At 40.8% G+C, this 21862-nt stretch overlaps 1 protein-coding gene across 1 annotated transcript in view; it reads left to right on the top strand.

The window, feature by feature from the left end:
- The window catches only part of LOC108783671 (voltage-dependent T-type calcium channel subunit alpha-1I-like), a 194801-nt gene that overhangs the window by 78638 nt on the left and 94301 nt on the right, over positions 1 to 21862 (top strand). The window contains exon 3 of the mRNA XM_018552287.1: positions 5733 to 5830. Coding sequence (XP_018407789.1) covers positions 5733 to 5830 — 98 coding nt within the window. The remainder of the gene's footprint in view (positions 1 to 5732; positions 5831 to 21862) is intronic.

The raw sequence follows: 21862 nt of genomic DNA, 5'->3' as shown, positions 1-21862 counted from the left end.
CATACTAAAGCCAAGAAAAGATGAGTTACAACCAGATTCATATCACTTCACCAACCAGATATCCCTACTTAGAGCAATGGTTAGCTAAACTGTTAGCAAATGCTTGGTTACAGTAATACATGAAGTTAAAAACTCTGATCAAATGGGGTTCATGCCCAATAAGTCTATGGCCCTTAACCACTAAAATCCATACACTCCATTGAGTCCTTTTTTTCTTTACTCACTGATAAACCATGACCTTCATCACATGCTTGCTGTGGTAGGGCTTAGAAGTTGCACCAAGACTCTAAGATTATATACCTTGATAGAGGTCAGTTGATGTTGACCAAAATACTGGTGAGCTAATGAGAAAATAGTAGTTCGTTAGAATATTACGATTAACAGGGTTATTCACAAAAGGGTAAGGAGTTTGGAGAAGGCAGGATAAGAGAACAATCTAGGCCAAAATAGCTGATTTGGAGAAATTCTCCAATTCAGCTGACTTTCCAGTTCAGCTATGTTGTCCTAAATTGTTCACTTCTCCTGCCTTCTCCATACTCTTCACCCTTTTGTGAATAACCCTGTCAAAGTTAATTCCTTACACTGTCTTCCCCCCCTCCCTGACATATTAAATCTACAGGGCTGATCCCTAGTAGTGACTACTGACAGCTCTCCTGCTACCTGTCCTTTATTTAGACACTCTTTTTGTTGAGATCAGTGCCATGTATTGTCACAGTTGGCACTGTTGTTTGCCACTATTTTGCAATGGGGCCCCATGATCTGTAGCTATGCCCCTGGGTATGTGTAAACCCATACCAAACTCTACATACATCTGGCAAAACGTAAAATCATATTGCAATTCAACCACAGTGGTAGCCAAATGTAAGGGGGTTATTCACTTAGCTGCCGAAGGAATAACTGAGCAGAAGTGAAGTGAGCCGAACGATGTTCGGCTATTCACTTCAGCCTTGTATAGCTGAAATCAGCCTTACATCGGCTAAAATTAGCTGTACATGCCTTCGGCTACAATTCGGTCAGCCGAACATGCATGTTCAGCTGAGCCGAAGTGCAGAAGGACTTCGACTCAGCCGATGCAACATCTGGATCGGCCAAATCTCCGGCAGCTCACTCACTCGCTTCCGTTCGACTCTATACACAGCTATAGCTGGATCCTTTGGCTCCTTTGTGAATAACCCCCTATAGCCCGTACAGAAGCCGAAGGTGGCTGATCGGCTCAGCCGAGCCTAAGGCATATGCTTCGGCTCGACTGAGCCGAAGTGACACCCAAAGCAGGGCTAACGGCCAGCAGCCTTTCGCCCCGCACATGACAGCTGAACGGAGCAAGCCGTGTCATCACAGCTGGCTCCGCCCAGTTTTAATGACAGATCAGTGTCCCCAAATGACCTGGGGACACTGAACTGTCATTAAACAATATCAACTGGGCAGAGCCGGCCGTGACGTCACGTCCATCTCCACCCAGTTGTTTATTGGCCGGGACCTGCTAGAAGGCTTCCAGCAGGTCCCGGCCAATAGGAAACAGTTGGGCAGAGCTAGCTGTCAATGCTAGCTCTGCCCAATAGTTTTTTTTTCCATTTTAAAAAAATCTTTATTTTTTAATTTTTCAATTTATTTACCTTTTAAAATTATTTTTTCAACTTCTTTTTTTCGACCTTTTCTCTATTTGCTATTCTGCTCAGTACCAAGGAGGTCCCAGGGAGACACTGCCATTAACAGCACCCCTGTGTGCATCTGAACCTCACCTCCCTAAACTGCGTCACTTGACTACGTCCTACACGTTACATCATAAAGGCTTCATCACGGGCACACTATACTTTCCAAGTGCAATCTGATGGTGACATTAAGTAGCCAGTATCTTGTCTTGATGTAAGGTCACTATGGACAGCTCAGTTGTTATGGGAGCTGCATTTTAAGCTCATTTAGAATGATTGTAGGAAATGCCTGGGCACAAACTATATAGTAAATAGACTTTTTTTTGGTATAAAAGCATAACATTTACCCAGTCTTTATACTGACACATTTTTGGATATGGGTTTATGTGTGGTCGTGTAGAGCTGTCAAGATCCAGATGTTCTCTTATCCTCTGTTTGTATATAGTTAAGTAGGTAGGTGTTTTGCTCTGGTGTTTGCTGATGTTGCTTAGAATGCTGCGTGTATGTTGTTTATCACCTTTGTATTATTCTGAATAAGCCAAAGGCCCCTTTCACATGAGCTGTCTAATCATATCCACCTGGTGGATCTGTTCAGAAACCCAATCTTACTCTATGGGTATCTCGATGAAAACAGACGTGCAACTGTTTACATCCAATTACCTCCAACCCCGTCCAGGTCCAGAAAAGGTAACAGAACAGAGTTCCATTTTGGTGGACGTGATCGCGACGGATCGGGGATAAATTAATGTAAACAGACGCATGTCCACTTACATCTGGCTCCCTGTAGACCTAACTTGGGTCCGTACAGCTCAGTTTTTCCTTCATTACAATATGTTAGAAAAAAGCTGAACCGACACATGTCAGAAAGAGTGACGAATTCCCTCCTGATCGGAGCGACATTGTCCCTTTAATATAATTTTGTATTAGGAAGTAAGCAGAAACCTAGACAAACAAATGTCTGTGGATATAAAGTGTTTGACTTTCTCAAAAATGTGAGAAAATTAACTTACCCACACCACTTTGTCACCTCTCCCCGCCTTGGTCATATCTTTTTCCATTCAAGCACCAGGTTTTCCCCCACCAGCTGGTGTAAACTCCATACACTATACACTGCACTGAGCCCTGCACTGAGGGTCCAGCATGAAGCTCGCAAATGGTGAGCACTTATTGGTCACATGGCCACGCTGACCAATGAGAAGCACTTCTGAGATGGGGCACCAGGTCCCGGAAGTAAGAAGCACTCATTGAAAAGGTTAAACATTAATCTGACACCCCATTGAAGTCACTGGGAGCTGAATTTTAAAAATAAATGGCATGGCATGTATGTCAGCAGGGTCTGCTATACACTGTAGAGTTTCTTTTGAAAAGAAAAAAAAAAAAAAAAAGCAGCAAAATTTCATTTTTCAGAAATTCTTTTACAAAATGTCATAGACAAAAAAGTGGGGTCCCCTAAAATCAAGACAAGACCTTTATCCTTGGTTAAGGTCTGGGATGAATATTATTGGGGGACCCTGTGCCAAAATATAAAAACACGGGATTCCTCCTAAATATGCATATCAGGCACCCTAGCAAAGCCCCTTGTCCACATGTTGATGAGGACAAGGGCCTCTTTCCCACATCTGGTTTAAGGGGGATGTGGGGGTTTGCATGGGATTCATCACAATCTGGAAGTCCACTACAAAATAAGGGGGCACCCATATATCCACCCCCTTCCCTATATGAATAAGTGAGGAGCACATAAAACCCCTTAATCATTCACACAAAAAAATGAAAATGCAAGTAAACACACACACACACTTTGACCTTTATTTTGAAAAATATTGAACGGTGCAAATCCATTGTTAATTATGTCAACCAGTGATGTAGCACCATCATCAATTACAATGAATGCCAACCTGGACAAACCACTGAAACAAAAATGACAATCCACTGACACATTCACTGGGACTGGGAAGTGGCAGGGATGCCAACTAATGTCATTGAACAAATATGATTCATACTATATTAATCAATTATGCCAACCAGCATCCCTGCCCTTTTATTTACATTCAGCTGCCTGCTTCCTAGCAACCAGGAGCCTTGATGATGTCACATTTTGAAGTAGTGTTACTTCCCACTTCAGCTGAGGTTTGGCTCAGTGGGTGGGTAAGCACTATATTTAATTTGCACATTCGCAGAATTCCAAACAGTAAGTTTAGACCTAGTCCTACTTCAGTCTAAACCTGATCCTCGTCCCTATTGGGCAACAGTTCACAAAAAAACATGTTGAGGAACTGGAGGGAATGCAGAGAAGGGCAACTAAACTGGTAAGAGGCATGGATGACCTATTAAGAAAGATTAACTGAACTAAATGTATTCTCCCCTGGGAAGAGGCGGGATATGATCAACCTTGCATAAAAACATACATTTTCCATAAAGTGAATGTGGTGCAAAGTTATCCCCTTTAAAGTGACACTAAACTCAGGAGTTAAATCCTAAAAATACATTCAAGTACCTTAACTATTAACAACAATGTAGCTTATTTGTGCATCCCTCATCTATAGATCCTTAAATCATCTCTAAATTTGTGCTTACAGAGTGCTTCATAATAAAGGACAATATCAGCACAAAGTCAGTGATGATTTGAGGATCTACAGCTGAGTGATGGACAAATAAGCTACATTTTTGTTAATAGTTAAGGTACTTGAATGTATTTTTAAGATTTAACTCCTGAGTTTAGTGTCACTATAGGGTCATTGCAAAAGACAAGGAAGCACTCTGCATCTGGAGGAAAAGAGGTTTAACCTCTGCATACAGATAGGCTTCTTCACAGTAAGAGCTGTGCAAATGTAAAATACACTTCCTAGCTAGCCCAGTTGATTGTTTAAAAAAAATCTGGATGGATTCCTGAATGTACAGAATATAACTGGCTATTAACATTTATAAATAATTTTACCATAGATTGTTGACCCAGGGCGTATCCGATTGCCTTAGCGGATATAAAAGGAGTTTTTTCCACCTGTTGTAGCAGATTGAACCATGCTTTATAAGGCTGGGCACACACCTTACAACCATCGCAAGACTTTTGTCTTGCGATGGTTTAAGGTACTTAAAAAAACGTACTATCTGCCTATGTTGCATAGGCAGATCGTACTTGCGATGATCGCAAGCCATGCCCCCTGAGGGGCGGGCTTCCGATGACCGCAATGCCGAACGGGCAGTGTGGGCTTGCGCACACCGGCCCCTACGGCTTTTATCGTACGGACATGCCACAAACCCGCCGAACATCGTACGATGCTCGGCGGGTTTTTTTTTTACATGTCCGTAAGTTAAAAGTCGTGTAACCTTACAGTAGTAGAGGTCGCACGGCTTATCGTACGATTATCGTAAGGTGTGTGGGGACCTTAAGGGGTATTTTGCTTCATCTGGATCAACTGTGGGTATAGGGTTCTGTATATGCAGGTTTACAATTTTTAGTTATTTATTCATTTATTCTATTTGTTGAACTTCAACGTCACTACGGTATGTAACTATATAATAATAGATTTATATTGTATCTGTTCAGCATTTAATATACCAGAAAGCCTTTAAGCCATTTCCAATTTTTCTTGTCACGTGTGTGGCTGTGGCTTTCTGTTCTATACAAACATTTCAGTTTAAATATCCTTTTAACTTCCTAGTGTATGCATGCATTTTCCTAGACAGTGTCTGTTATGACCTGAACGTGCATTTAGAACTGTGGATGGTTTCTTGATGCGGATAAAATCTTTTAGGTTAAGTGACACTCATCTAGCAATCATTGCTTAGCAGTACATGTTTTTATAACTCAAAACTGTTCCTCTTTTGCAGAAACAATCCCTCTGTCAAAACTAAATATTCCATTAGCCTTCCATTATTCCTCCATAACTGTCTATTGATTTTTGGTCAGTTTGGATGGATTAGATATTTGTTATCTTATGTTTATGGTATCTAGACATATAATTCAAGGTCAAACGTAATGCTGAACTGAAGTAGCCAGCCGAATATTCCCTTTATTTCTGCCTTACAATCATGACAACTTGTGTATTATAATGAATGTAATTTCCATTATCCCTTTACATGCAGGATGGTGGAGTACTCCCTGGATCTACAGAATATAAACCTTTCTGCAATCCGAACTGTGCGTGTGCTCAGACCACTGAAGGCCATCAACAGAGTACCTAGTAAGTGTCCTTTTTCTACGGTAGGGATAGGCAGCCTATGCCTCTCAAGTTGTTTTTTTCGGTTGCATATCCTCTTGCTCTTCTAGTTTGCAGCTGTAGAGCATGCTGAGAGCCACATCTGGAAAGTCATATGCTGCTCTTGTCTACTCTACCCATATATTACTTACCTTAAAGTTGTTTTTGTTGTCAATAAGAGGGGGTGGAATAGGGGACCATGTTATCTGTGTTTGGAACTTCCCTCAGCTCTATGTCATCATATTTGTGTACATGTCTCTCCCATATTATATAAGACCAGCCAATCCTTAAAAATTTAAGTTCTGTGTTAACTTAGTAACCACATGAACATCCTTCAAGCTGTGTTTAGTAACCTAGCTTGTCCAGACCTGGAGCTAAGGGTATCCACTATGTGTTCCACCCCCCTCCTTGTATTATTTGTACTGTCTGTCTGTCCATACTGTACTTCTTCTCTCAGGGCCAATTCTGCCTTTAGCTCTTCATCCCATCGCCTGTCTTTCTCCGGCCAATCAGCGGCTTACCTTTGTTACTAAGCCCCGCCCATTCCATGCGTCCTCGTCCAGTTGTGTCACGTAAGTGCTTGATTCTTTTATGTACTTTAATGTTTCTCTCGGCTGGTTGTTTTCATTGCTTCTATGCCATTGTGCCATCCACTAGTACAGTTACCTAGAGTTATGATTATCCCAATCTTTTATACAATTATTCCAGACCTTGCTGACATTTTTTAAAGAACAAAGAACTCCAGGAAATGGTTTTTATTAACCCTTGCGGTGGGACTACCCCTGCACTGCAAGGGTTAAGTGCTTGTTTGTGTCTAGGTGTTAAAATAACAAAGTTATACTCACCCGAAGCTCCCAGCTGGCCAGCTGTCATGGCGCTCCCTTCAGCGTATCTCCTCCTCCCTGAAGCATTGTAATATTTCTCAGCATCCTCATGTCTATATACTGTGTATAGATGTGATGATTTACGGGACAGCTGCAGAGGTGGGGGGAGAGACATTGGAAGGACCTATCCAAGAAGAAGCTGGCTCTGAGCTTTGGGTGAGTATAACTATGTTTTTTGTGCAGTTAAACCCTGCAGTGCGGGGTAGCCCCACTGCAAGGGTTAATATAAAAGATACTTGGAGTTCTTCTCTAAGTGTCTCGATATCCAGCACTCGATATCCAGCACTTGGAATGCCACAAGTTTTTCAAATCTGATTTAAGTTTCTCAAGAAAAAATGTAATTAACTTGTAAAGTTAGCAGACCAGTTGCAGTGCTGTAGAGGGGTTCAGTGCTGAATGATTACAGGTTTAATTCAGTCCATTATAGAGGTATTAGAGCTGCTCTCATAACTGGTACTCCAGCCACTACAGAATGAAGAGCACACAATGGAACTCTAATGAGACCTGCACATATTGCTCAGGAGTCATGACATGATTACATCCTGTATGACACTATCATGGAGGTTTAACACCCAGAAAGAATCACTGATGAGGTGCTTGATAACAACATCAGAAAGAAAAGATCTCATGAGATTAGATTTTGATCTCTTACTTATGAGGGCTTTTGGTTCAACATGGCCTGATTTCACACATTTTGTCTATTTTTGTGGCCTTTTTTTAGATTTGGATTGAGTGGTGAGCGGATATAAGAACTGTCAGATTCATTCTCTCCTATTGTCCTCATTATCAATGTCACAGGGAATGAAAGTGAGAGTAAATCCAAATTTTAAGGTTGTCACCAGAACAGTAGTAGAGGCAAAATCTTGCAATGGGGATAATTTTTCCTGTGACAACTGTCAAAGAGGAAATTTCCCTCACATTGGAAAGATATTCTCTCACTTCCTGAGTCTACAGTACAGAAAGTAAATGGGAAATTTCCCTAGTGAGACACAAACAGCAAAAAAAGAACAAACAAAAAATGACAGAGGTTTTACCCTCCCCTACTCAACCCAAAATGAAAAAAAAAATTGGCTGTAGGCATACTATTAGCATGTGGGTTAAACATTTGTTAACTGTGCTTTCACAAAGACGACTCCTAATTGTAAACTCTTTATGTAATAACATAAAAAAGTCCTAACTCTACTACTTCATATTAAAGTGACACTGAACTTTAGTAAACTCTAAACAAGTTAAATCTTAAAATGCATTCAAGTAGCTTAACTATTAACAAAATGTTGTTTATTTGTGTATCACTTGGCTATGCATCCTCAAATCGTCTCTGAATTACTGCTGACACTGTCCTTCCTTCTGGAGGGTGGCTTATTTTGTTCCTTATGGCCCCTGTGTGTGTTGTAAAGGATTCATCGCTCCAAGCTCACTCCCGCGATGGACTACAATATCAGGTTTAGTTTACTAATTTGTATTGCAACTGTATTCTAGCGAGCTTGGAGTGGTGGCTACTTTATAACACACACAGGGACCATGGTGAACAAAAGTGTCCAACCTCCAGAAGGAAGAACAGTGTCACCATCAATTCAGCCATGATTTCAGAATCTACAGCCAAGTGATACAGAAATAAGCTTTATTTTTTTAATAGTTAGGGTACATTGTGTAGAATATAGTTTAGTGGGTTTGATTTACTAGAGGAGAAGTAGAAAATATTAAAACTAGGTTAAATTAAAGTATGTGCAAGGGAAATGTGAAAAACAGGGATTTTTGCACATGACCAGACAATTGAAATGAATACAGCTTCGTCTCCACTAAGCTACATGAACATTTCCTGTGGAAAGTGACAATTCTCTATTCTTTTAGTACATGAATCCCACTGTGTTCCCACATTAATGGATGCCTCATATTAGAGCCAATGCTCATACATTAGGGTTGGTGCTATCTGCTTTTCCAGCTCTCCATGGCAACTACAAAATGCAGGCTGTTGATCTGGAAATATAATTCTTGTTTGCTTATCATTCGTGAGTGATCAAAACATACTCTGCTTATAACCTCAGTGACTTCCACAAGAATCTTCAACCACATATATTTCTAAGAATTTCAGGAATAGCACTAAATGAATGAATCATACAAACCATCACATCTTTATGGTATCACTAAAAACGAACTTCTCGAAGATGTGGTAATTAGGTGGAAGAGCTATAGCATAGGTTCTATTTAATTAAGGGGATATAGAAAGAAATATTGCTATATCCTGCTAGGATGGTGCTACAGTATGCTGTCATCACGTCTTAGGTTATTAAAGTACTAATATTTGCTATCAAATTCTTTTTTTTAAATATCTTGGAAATTTGTCTGTTCATAGCTGCAACCCTGTTTTTTTTGGAAAAAAAATGCAAGCATTTAAAACCTAACTCCAGGCAACCTCCAGGCAATCAAACATAAAAATTTACATAAATCCTCTGTCATGTAATCCTCTTCTGGTAGCCGCTATTGATGTTCTTAAGCTGCTCTGCTTCCTCTTTATTGGTCCAGCCAATCAGTCTTTATCCACCCCTTGCATGACATCACTGGTGAATGTTGCAGGACCATACTATGCCCTTCTGAGAGCCAATCTGCAGTGTAAACATTACCAGGAAGGGGCGTGGAGACCAGACTCTTCCACACTACAGAGAACAAGAAAGACCTAAAATTTGTGTGTCATGGATTTTTAGGAAAGTATTGGGGTTTTTATTTGTAATAAAAACAGGGGATGGATAAGGAGCGTTTTTTAGTTTGTTTGTTCTGCTTGTAAATTAGCTTTAAAAGTGCGCCTGTTCCCAGACTATGGACATTACAATTTTACATATGGTTAACAAGCAGTAAAAGTGCTTTAAAACAAGCCCTCACTGGCCTCGCTAGCTGCATGTATTGTGAAGAAATATTGCTTAACAGTGGTGTAATGGCTGCTATGGGGGCTTGGAGGGGGGAGGAGACCTCAACAGGGAGGTTGTTGAGGCCAATACATGTTAAATATCTGTGTGCATGTGAAGATAATACAAATCCAGTAAAGTATATAATTTATAATATTTAAGTGCACCCGTTCCCGACCATGGACATTAAAGTATTACATATTTTGAATTAGCAGTAAAAAGCTTTAAAACAGGAAAACCTTAACCTCTCTAGAGGTAATTCATTCTCAAAGACTACAACAGACAACTCTAAAAGGGTAAAAGAAATGTGATTTTTAGAGCGTACATGTCAAACATGTGGTTCACGGGCAGCAGCCCCATGGCATTCTGATCTCTGTGCCACAACTGCAGCCAAACCTAACAATACTTTCCTATGACTGGTTTGTGAGGGACACATCTCCCTGTTAGAGGGCAAGGTAGTAGAAAATAGCTATCTGTGATTGGCTTTTGCATTGTTGTGGCCTCTGAGCTAAGTTGTCATTGACCTGTAACCGGCTGCATCAGTTGCTGTAGTGCCAGGTGTGGACTGGATGTAATGGCAGAGAAGTGGATGTAGAGATGGAGAACCAGAGTTTCAGCAAGGTGGGTGACACAGTGGGAGAAACACAGGCTGACTAGAGACCTAGTGGTAGCAGCTAACTTGCTTGCCTGTCACTGAGCTGCCCTGTATATGGCTCAGACCTCTTGTTCATAGTGCAATGAATAGTTTATAGTTGCCATTGTATACACCTTTTATTTCATAAATGTATAAATGTATTTATTTTGTCTGTATTGATCATTATTGTTAATAATATTTAGCACAGCACCACTGGAGATATGGGTGCTATACCATTAATTAATAATAATAATAATAATATAAAAAAACCTGAAAAACCGAAAGGGCACCTCCCTGAAATGAGACGGGAACCTCCCTGAAATAAGGTTTTGCAGGTTGGGATGTCTGAACTGCCATCTAAGATTATGCCTGCTGACTATTTAAAAATCCTTCCCCTCTCTCAATCTCCAAATTCCCCAAGACATACAGCATTTTGCTACCTAAAGGATATCCATTAAAGGGCTTACATCTACTTTGAGAGACCTTATGGCTGCTGGAAACCCTGCCTTTTTTTATAGTAAAAGGGCTGGCACATAACAAAACCCACTTTATCTATTCTAAACCATGTGACCTATATTCCGAGGCCAGGAAGTGCAATATTTGTAGTTGGTTGCTGTGGCAGCAAAGGGCCGCATTAATTTGCCGTGTCTGCAGGGCATGCATAACTGGAAACATGCTTGAAAAAATAAAAAAATATACAAAGGTTAAATATTTAAAGAATTTTCCTTGTTTACTGACTAAACACTTACTTGCTAATACAACCTAACATAATTTTCTCAGTTCTTATTATCTATACTCTTATTATCTATAAACATGTTTAATATCCATTGTATTACATTTTGTAGTGTAGGTCTTTAATCTTAAAGGAGAACTATGCGATGAGTGATTTCCACTCACCTCATAGTTCTAGCCGACCTGTGACAATGAGACTGTCACAGGCCGGCTCAGTAGATCGGGAGGTGAGCGAACACATACCGGGTTCGCTCACCTCTCGATCCTGTCACGGCTCTCTGCCGTGACAGGGGGAGGGGCTGGATTCCCCTCTCCGATCTGCCAGAGCTGACTGGCAGAACGGACGGGGGAGGGGGCGGGTACAGCTGGCTCTGCCTCTAGATAGGCAGAGCTAGTTGTCACTCACGCAGCTGTGCGGATCTCGACATCGATGTCGGGATCCACTCCGGCTGCGGCGTCTCAGTATACCGCGAGCTGTAGCTCGCGATATACTGAGCTTAGGGTAACGGGAGGACGCTAGTTTGTGTCCTCCCGTTACCCTAAGGAGAACTATGGGGAAAAACACTCACCCCATAGTTCTCCTTTAAAGGTGAACTTGAAGGTGAACAGATGAATTCATATAAAGAATGAATACATGAAAAAAAGCTGTTTTGGCTGCCAAAAGATTTGTTTTTCTGTCCATCTAGTCCTGAGGTTTCATGCTCTTCTGCATAGCACAGCCTTGCCTGGCAGGGAATGTAACCTATATTTGTTTCCACTGCAGTTTAACTTTTACTTACAGGTGTCCTCCCCACCCTGTGACTGGACTGTGAAAGGAGAAGGAGTGCACATAAGTTTATCTCTCTGGCCCCATGCTCTCCTCCTTTCACCATGTTCCTTGCAATGCAGTACAGCTGATTGACTCTATGTGCTGCTTCTTCCTCCTGCTCTCTGAGCTCTGCTATACAGGGGCTGCAAGAGACTGATACCAGGTCAAATTCAGGTACTTACACTGCATGCGTTAAAAAATTTAAATGAACGATGTGTTCATGATTACAAAACTGCATGCATTTGTGTCTTTTCTATCTGCCTAGCATTCTGCTTTAATTTTTTTTGCTTATGGTTTTTGCATATTGATGGCAAGGAGAGCCCTGCAGTATTATAAAGCCAGGTCCCTAAACACTTACTGACTGAGCAATAAGTAGCACTTGCAATCATAAAAAATAGCTTTTTGATGCACACAATGCTTTTCCGTCCCGTTAGAAAATCTCTGGGATTCTGATGGAAAAAAAAAAAATTTCACTATAAACAGACTGCCGGACTCTCTCAGCAATGTCTGGCAAAATGGGAAATCCTGGTAATACGGCAATCAGAATTAATGTCAGCACCTATCTCACATGCTGTCTTTTTGGTGAGAAAAAAATGCTGATTTTATCCTCTTTGGTTGCTAAGGGTTAGCATACCTTGCTAGCCACTGTGCTGTTAACTACAAATCCCACTTCAGCATACCACATATCACTAGATAACATATATGTGATTCCCTCAGATGGGCTTATTTAATAACACCACACTGGTCAGCAATAGTGTGGTTCACGAACCAGGCAGATATTATCCAGCGAAGCGCAGGCAATCGTCCATTGCATGCATGCCTTACTAGTTTACTATTCATCTGTGAACAAACAGCTGGCAAAAATTATCTGGACCTCAGATGATAACATTTGAAGATCTCTAATTATACCGTTCACATAAAAGTATGTCTTGATGTTACGGATTTACGGTTTAGATGTAAATAGTGCTTTGTGAAGTTCTTTGAGTGGAAACTACCATGTATTTTAAGCATTCGTTTGTGTTGTTAATGTGACATTTATTTCATTTTTTATCTTAAAATATTGTACATGATTGGTATTCTATATGTGCTTGGTAAATCATACTTAAAATGTATTTGAAGGATAACCACTGTGAAAAGATGAAGTACTAAAAAACTACTACTGGATTCAATCTAAATTCAAAAAAATGCTGAAAAGCTAAAGCTATAGTGATATACTAGCACTATTAGAATGTCAGTATCTCAGGGCTCCCAACTGTTTTTAGAGCTTGCTACAATTAGCAACTGTATTTATTTATTTATTGTAAAATTCACAAAGCTTTTCTATCCAGCCCTTTTTATTATGATAGACTCTAGCTGCTATGTCAGTTCATATTTGGTGTGTTTTGCCATTAACAGAATGTTGTAGTGATTCTAAAGGTTATCTTAGATTGTTACTGAATTATGAATTAAAAATAATAGCAAAATGCTAATTAGATATGCAAATATTTATTAATTCTCTGGAATCAACTCGTCTTCTCAATTTAGTTTTGAGTAAAAATTTAAAAGAGATCAACTAGATTTAAAGTATAACTAGACAAAATGAAAAATGGCATATGATGCAGACTGTCACTAGCATTAAAAGAGAGCTAAGGCCTAACCTTTTTTGGCCAGAGTTCTCTTCAGGGTCACAGGGGGACATATACTAATGTCCTACAGTGACCCAAAACTCAGTATATAAAGGGCTATTGCCCGCTATATGCTGAGAGCGCAGAGCCACGCCGCAGCCAGAAGGATCCTGAAAATACTGTCGAGATTCGCTTGGCTTGTTGCTGGCCAGTGGAGGATTGACAGCTAGCTCTACCTCTCTAGAGGCTGTGCCCGCCCCCCCCCTCTCCCCCATCCATTCTTGCAATCAGTGCTGGAGAAACTGAGAGGGGAGGGGGGGAATCCCTACGAGGAGAGGTGACTGACAGCTACCGCTCTCCGCAGGGAGAGGATTGGGAAGCCAGCAATCGGCGGTATGTGTTTGCTGACTTCCCGATCAGTAAAGCTTCAGTGTCTGTGTTTTTCACTCACACCATGATTCTCCTATAACAGCAGTTTTTGGGGGGGTTTTGGTCACATTTGTTGCATAGTTTTATTACCTGTTGACCCTGCCAGCAGATCTGTCTTTTTCCCACTAACTGTAAGGGCCATGTCACATTGACAATCTTGTAACAGTGAGCCTCTTTTTTTTCCCTGGCTAAAGAAATCATAGTTATTTTCTATGGAATTGCGAACAGACTTATTTTACAGTGATTTGTATCTCAGTCCCTCAGTGTATGAGTTTGTGCAGCATTTCATGTCAGCAACAAGATACCTAGCGACACCCCTATGGCTTAGCTACAAATTGCTGAAGCAGAGCAATTTGTATGAATACTAACGTAATGATATAGCACAGGTTTTGCCGGTAGCTGCTGCATGGCTAGCTGATCACTAGCATTACATTAGATAAATAGAGATCTGCACGTAACCCTATCTGCGCAAAGAATGAAATATTTTCCCCCAAAAAGTAAAGTAAAAGTAAGTTAAAGTAAGTACAAATTGTACTGTGCTATCAATATACATTCAGCTACAAAATGCATAGGTGTGAACAGGGACTAAACAATAACTGCATTAGTTGCAAACTACAGAGCAACAATCAACTGTTGAGCAAAATAAATACTTTTGTCAGGAATTTCCATACACAAAACAGTGTATAGAGTATAGGTGTCATGTCTATGTAACCAATTACACAGCATATAGTGTATAGCAGTCAGGACAATGCACAGTACAACACAATGTACAGAGTGCACCAAAATGCATCTTCTACGAGTATGTAGGAATATGTTTTATAGGGCCCCTTACATTGTTGGTCAGTTGGAGTAAAAAATCCCAGTATCAGTTGTGGGGTAAAAAAGACCTCTGGTTGGGGTAAGGAGAATTCCCTGGAGTGAGTAGTCCCTGGGTAGAAAAAATTCTCAGTGTTGGTGGTCGTGGTAGAAATGTCCCATGCCAGTGGAGAGTGAGAGGAAAAAATGTCTGCTGTTGGTAGTCAGTAAGAGAAGGAATGCCCTGGCATTGGTGGTCAGTGGAGGGGAGTAAAAAACTTCCATTTGTGGCAATGGGAGGTGGTGGGAGCATTGATGCTCAGTGGGGGGTGAGGGGCCAGCACTGATGCTCAGCAGGGGGTGGGAGGAACAGTGTTGAGCATGTGGTGGGAGGTACAATAGTGCCCAACAGGGGGTTGGAGGTATAATAGTGTCCATCCAGAGGTTGGGGAGAGCAACAGTGCCCAGCTATGGGTGGGCTGAGAAAAATAGTTACCAGCAGGAGGTGGGGGGAAAACAATAATGCCTTCATGATCATCGTTAGTCACAAAAATACTTTTCTTTTTTTTGGTAAGCTGTCTTAGCAGTGTAAAGTCATTGCACTCACAGCTCCAGCTCTTAGCCAGCCCTTAAACTCTGCATGCCTAATGCAAACCTCTTTAGGCTGTCAAGAGCATCTTCCCAGCTAAAATGTGATAATACAGCTGAGGTCTGTAGATCTGCAAAAAAGCCAAAGTTTTAAGATGTTTCTATTAAGGTTACAGAGTAAGTATGTGTAGGAGCATTAAAGCAATACAAAACTCAGGAGTTTAATCTTAAAAATGCAATCAAGTACCTTAACTATTAACAAAAAGTTTACTTATCTGTTAACTATGAACAAAAATGTAGCTTATTTGTGTATCACTCAGCTGTAGATCCTAAAATCATCTCTGATTTTGTCCTAACACTGTCCTATCTTCTGAAGGGTGGCTATTTTTGTTATGCATGGTTCCTATGTGTGTTGTACAGAGGCCACTGCTCTAAAACTTGCTCCCATGAAATTAGCAAACTAAATGTGAGATTGTACTCCCTCACGGGAGCAAGTATGGAGCAGTGGCTAATTTACAACACACAGGGACTGTGGGCAGGGGCGGACAGGGCCGGGGGGCAGGGTGGCAATTGCCCCCCGGGCCTCTCTGATGCCACTTTTTTTTTTCTTATTTCCACTGCTCCAAGCTTGCTCCTGTGATGGACTACAATCTCAATACAAACTAGTAGTCCATCACTGGAGCCTTTTGTTTTTTAGCAGAGAGCCCGTACTGACCACCTGGCGTTCCGCATTGGCCACCTGAGATCCTAATTAGGGAACCACCTCTGCGGCACACACACGCACCCGTATTCCATGGGCCTCTGGGTTGTACTTGCCCCCTGGGCTAAAAGTTGCCAGTCAGCCCCTGACTGTGGGGAACAAAAGTTGCCACCCTCCAGAAGGAAGGACCAATTCAAAGATGATTTGAGGATCTATTGCTGAGTGATACATTTTTGTTAATAATTAAGGTACTTGCATGCATTTTTTAAATTGAGCTCCTGAGTTTAGTGCCACTTTAACAATTATGGCATGATCTATAAAATAATGTATCATGATGGTTATCATTATTGCTACTACAACTGTTTTATGTATGTTTGCCTGCTTATTGATTAATTAACTGATTACTAGACCAGTTCTTTCAGCACTTGTTTGCTATGGAAGGGGTGAGAGGGCTTGAAATTTATAGTAAGGTCCTAGATCTTAGATGCTGCTGTTCTCCATCTATCCACAGCACTGCTCCCTAATAATGTGCTTTCTATGTTAAGACCATCAAAATGTAAAAATGTAGCTATAAGCCCCATCATTTATATCTATGCACCCCCCAGCACTAAAAAAAAAATACAAAACTACATCCGTAAGGGCCCATTCACCCCACATTGCATTGCTGTGCATTAAACAGTCTATTCAAAGTTAATGGGCTGGAATTCTCAGCAGTGCATGTGAAAATGGGGCAGGCTGCATTTTAGCATATCACAACCATGTGTTGTGGTGTGCTGTCCTACTTTGCAGTGCGCATGCGGAATGAGTAAAGAGCTACAGTAGGATCCAAACTATGAGCATAGGACCAAAACCCTGTTTCTTTATTACTTTAAATGCAAAACATTTGTCTGGAGTTTTTGTAGTGTAGGCAAGAGAGTTCTCTTTAAAGTAAAACTGATAGATTTGGATAGAGTAAGGGAAGAGTATGACTCCTTTTTAGCTTTTTTTTTTGGCCATCAGCATCCTATTGGGAAGAATTTCCTTCACTTCCTGTCAGACAGCCATGACAAGAAGTAAGAGGAAATCCCTCCAATGTGAAGGAAATCTCTGGTGGTCAGCAGGGTCACCAGAAGTCGTGTGGCCCTGAACAGTTTCCGACAGGGCATTTGCATAAAGAGTCTTTAGGTTCTTTATGAAAATGTCAGCTATTCGTTTTTATGTTTTGGAATATGTGAGAAAGATTCTTACTTTTGTACCTCATTCTCAGGGAAGGTAGATTGTACAGTGACCTATAGCAGTATACAAATACTTTCGCTATATCCAAAGGCAGTATATTAATGCACACTATTATTGTTTTATATAAGGCTTTATTTACATCCAAATGTTCACTTTAATGGATACCTTTCAGAATCTTTCGAACCAAAAAGAAAAGGCTGCCCCCTCTGCAAAATGCTATTTGATTTAATACTCAAAAGCTTATTAACCTCATTTAGGAGGAATACACATATACATAGGGGTCTATTCACAAAGCTGCCGAAGGATCTGGCCGTAGCTTCGGCCGATCCTTCGGCACCAGGACCCCTTCGGTTCAGGAGAACCGAGGGGGTGCTGTACGGGCTATTCACAATAGCCCGTACAGCTCCCGATCATGGCCGAGCGGCTCAGTCGAGCGCTGAGCCATGCTGAAAGACGAAGCTGGCCGAGCGGCCGTCCATTGGACGGCCAACAGCCTGCTTCTGACAGCTGGGCGGAGCCAGCCGTGATCTTACGGCTGGCTCCGGCCACTTTCAGAGAGATCAGCGTCCCTGGTTGCTAACCAGGGACACTGATCTCCAAGCATCTGACTCTCCCTGGCGCCCCGGGAGTCTCCTGCTCCTGGCCGCCAAGGAGAAAAACCCCGCTGTGTCTTTTTTCTTTATTCTGACACGGAGCGATGTCAGAATAGAGAAAAAAAAAAAGTCCCATTCAAAAGCATTGGGACATTACTATTGGCTATTTCTATTGCAATAGCCAATAGTAAACTAGCATTGTACCCGCCCTCTTTTGCAGTTCCCCACCAGGTCCACCAGCAGAGGGCGGGAACAATGCTAGTTTACTATTGGCTATTGCAAATTGAAATAGCCAATAGTAAACTCTCAATGCTTTTGAATGGGAATTTTTTTTTCCTCTATTCTGACATCGCTCGTGCCAGAATGAAGAAAAAAAGACACAGCTGTGTTTCTCTCCTTGGCGGCCGAGAGCGGTGGGCTCCCGGGGCGCCAGGGAGAGTTTTCACATTTTTTAAACTTTTTTTTTTACAGCAGCAGAGCCGCCGGACAATAGGAAACTATTGGGCGGAGCTAGCTGTCACTGCTAGCTCTGCACAATCATTTTCTATTTACTTTTTTCTACTATTTTCACTCTTTTTCTGTTCTGCTCGGTGCCTCTGAGGGACTGAGCAGAACAGCCGATCCAAATGCCGCTCGGCGGCATTCGGCTATTCTCTCACTGCTGTTCGGGATCTTTCAGAATAGCCCGAACAGCAGTGTGAAGCCTGCCGGAGGTTCGGCTCAGCCGATCCAGATGTTGGATCGGCTGAGTCGAACTCCTTCTGCACTTCGGGTCAGCCGAACATGCTGAGCATGTTCGGCTGATCCGAAGCCACACGAAGCAAGCCGATGTACGGCTGATTTCAGCCGATATACGGCTGAAATCAGCCGTACCAGCCTGAAGAGAATAGCCGACCGGTGTTCGGCTCACTTCACTTCTGATCGGTCATTCACTCGGCTGCCCTCGGCAGCTTTGTGAATAGACCCCATAGAATGATCCTGGGAAATTCAGAAAACAAACTGGTCACATACGCAGGTCGTGTACTCCTTTTATGCTTTAAATTCTGATTGTGCCTAATTGTCCCAAGTCTGACAACTCAGTACTCAGAGAGAGTACAATGTATGTGAAAAGCCTTCTTTCTAGTGGAAACCCATGGTTTTAAAATACCTTGGGCAGACGTGGATAAACCTGACTGTTAATCTTTACCATTTCAGTTTCAAACCTTTATCTGATATGATAGCCCAAAATGTGTGAAAATTGGACATGACACATTTTACCTTACTGATCAGCAAGATATATTGCCCTGACTTCCATATTCTATGCACATGCACCCCATTTATGTTCCAAACTCATTCTTCAATAAAATTAAAAAAAATAAACATTTACTACTTTCATCTGTCAATGGAAAAAAAACCTGTACAAAAACCCAGATGCTAACCAGACCTCCCCAATATAGAAATATTTTACAAGGCAATACTTTTTACATTTTTAAATAGAGGTAGAATACTGTACATGTATGTCAGATAACTAAATTTAATTGCAATAAATTGCATCCATTATATTTTATGAAACACCCCTAAGATCAATATAATCATTAAATACTGTAAAATAGAAACTAATGACAAGTCTTAAAGCCAGGATTATATAAATAGCTAACAGTGCATAGAAAAGATCAGCTTTTATGTTGCTCCTGGTTAATTTTTTAAGTGCAGATGCCAATTTGAATATAACTGGGAAGAGAACCTTCTGTATTTAGCTTCATGGTTATTGTAGTTGTGCCCAATTTTCTGCTGCCTATTATGTGAGACATATTTGAATTTATTCTTACATCTGCTACCCTTTTGAAATTCTCTGGGCCTATCACTTTCTCTAATCCACTCCTAAATGCACAGACTCAAGTAGTTCACGACCTTTTAGGTGTTCTACCTGCCACCCACACTCATTGTCTGATCATCTCTTCATATCTTATCCTTCCAATAAACCTACTTGGCTTTAATTAAACCTATACAGCACTGTCTTAAGCTTGGAAAAAAGTATGTTCATTGAACCATGACTAAAGGAAAGACTTTGCTCTTCAATATCTTATCCCAAATATATTTAATTAGCAGAGTGTGATGGTATCATTGTGGGTTGATTGCATTACATGTATTTTCACTTGAAGGAAGTACTTTCCCCTGATTTCCTTATTGCTGATGTTAGTAGAATTAATGGTGCTAAAACATTATGTATATTATTTAGAGACTTTATTCCATAATATACCTCCCAGACATTACTATTTCCTTATATATATCCACAGTTCATATGTGTGTTCAAGTTTAGAAGTTTTATTTTTTAAAGTGTATCAGTTATTATCCATTAAAGGTCTAAAATAATGATCTTGTGTATGAATTATCCAAAACTGGAATAGATGGAAAATTACATGTTTTTCTTGACTTTATCGGTCCATGTATAATCACCATCAATTTTGGGTACATGCTCCAGATTTATCTGCTTTTGCTTTATAAATTCATGGCTAAATCTACTAAAAAGTAGTCTACCTGTATATCAACCTCAGACTGGGTGGTGTGATCCTAACTTATAAAGCTGGCCATAAACTGTGCAAATTTCATCTGGTTCTCAAACTCATTCAGTGGGTGACCCTCTCAGCAACCTTTCGCCCGGTATCCTTCAATCAGAAAATTGAAGGAGCTGGTCAGCAAATATTTGGGCAAACTGTGACAGCAACCATTCAGCTTCTGTCAATCACTGGTGTTAAAATACTATAGCCCAGTGGGAGATTCATCTATCCACGATGTTTAGCGTGGATGGAGCAATCTGTTTAATTTTTTTCGTTCAGTCCGCAGGTTGAATGAAAAAAATATGACAGCATATGGCCAGCTTAACTTAAAACAATTATCATCATAGTTAAAGTTAGTGGCTAAAATGAAGTAATTATAGTCACAGGGGTGCAGTTACTGAGACTGAAGCTTTAAACCTCATCACTTGCCAATGAGGAAGCCTAGAAAAAGAAAACACATTATTGTTGTAAATTCAAATGCTTGAGGTGATATATTAGTCCATTATGTGCTTAGACTTTAAAGCCTGCCTCCAGGCATTCATTTTTAATCAAATAAACTTGCTGCACTAAAGAATTTGCAGAGTACAAGCAAATAATCTTAGGAGAATTTTTACATTTTCTGGGACAGCCCCAACAAATAGTAAACATATGTTGCTCTAATATGTACAACTCACATAACTAAAATAACTTAAGTTGATACATTCAGGTTTTTTTTTGTTTTGTTCTGAAGATAGAGCAGGGCTTACAGGTGTTTTTCTTTTCAGAAAATTGAATGAAAGGGATCTACTTTAGTTAAATTTCTTTCTCTAAAAGATAAATGGTCCAATTTCTTAAGGTGACTTTTCATAATTTGTATTATAAAGTTAACAACACATAATATTGCATATAATCCTGCTTTTGTTACAAACTTTTTGTTTAAGCAGTCAGTTGGTTGTTTTTGTAAGACCAACAAAACAGTAATAATTCATTTTACTTTTTTTTTTTTATTCCTAATATTTGTAGATTAATAAACATGTGCATACTAATCCCAGTACACAGTATGAGGCTAATGGATCAACCTTGTACAAGCCTCAAACCTGCTGTCTGTTACAAGAATGCTTTTCAATAATCAGGCATTCAAATTACCACAAACAATATGGTAATTATGAAAAGGTGGATTAAGAGAAGCTACATGAATCTGGAACTTCACCTAGCAATAGCATTCTAAATAAAATAACTATTACATGATTGCCCAACTCATATTGCATCAGTTGAAGCATTTTTAACTTTCACAGCTAAGGGCACATGTACAACCTAAATGGAAACTGATAGATAAAACTCATTAAAGGAGAACTATGGGGTCAGTGTTTTTCCCCATAGTTCTCCTTAGGGTAACGGGAGGACACAAACTAGCGTCCTCCAGTTACCCTAAGCTCAGTATACCGCAAGCTACTGCTCGCAGTATACTGAGACGCCGCAGCCGGAGCGGATCCCGACCTGGACGTTGGGATCCGCCCAGCTGCGTGAGTGACAGCTGGCTCTGCCTATCTAGAGGCAGAGCCAGCTGTACCCGCCCCTTCCCCCGTCCGTTCTGCCCGTCCGCGCTCGCACATCGGACC

Source organism: Nanorana parkeri, unplaced genomic scaffold, assembly GCF_000935625.1.
Source record: "Nanorana parkeri isolate BGI_ZX_2015 unplaced genomic scaffold, ASM93562v1 scaffold83, whole genome shotgun sequence".
Classification (NCBI taxonomy): Eukaryota; Metazoa; Chordata; class Amphibia; order Anura; family Dicroglossidae; genus Nanorana; species Nanorana parkeri.
The sequence above is the reverse complement of the archived record's forward strand: the minus strand, read 5'-3'. Positions and strand labels throughout refer to the sequence as shown.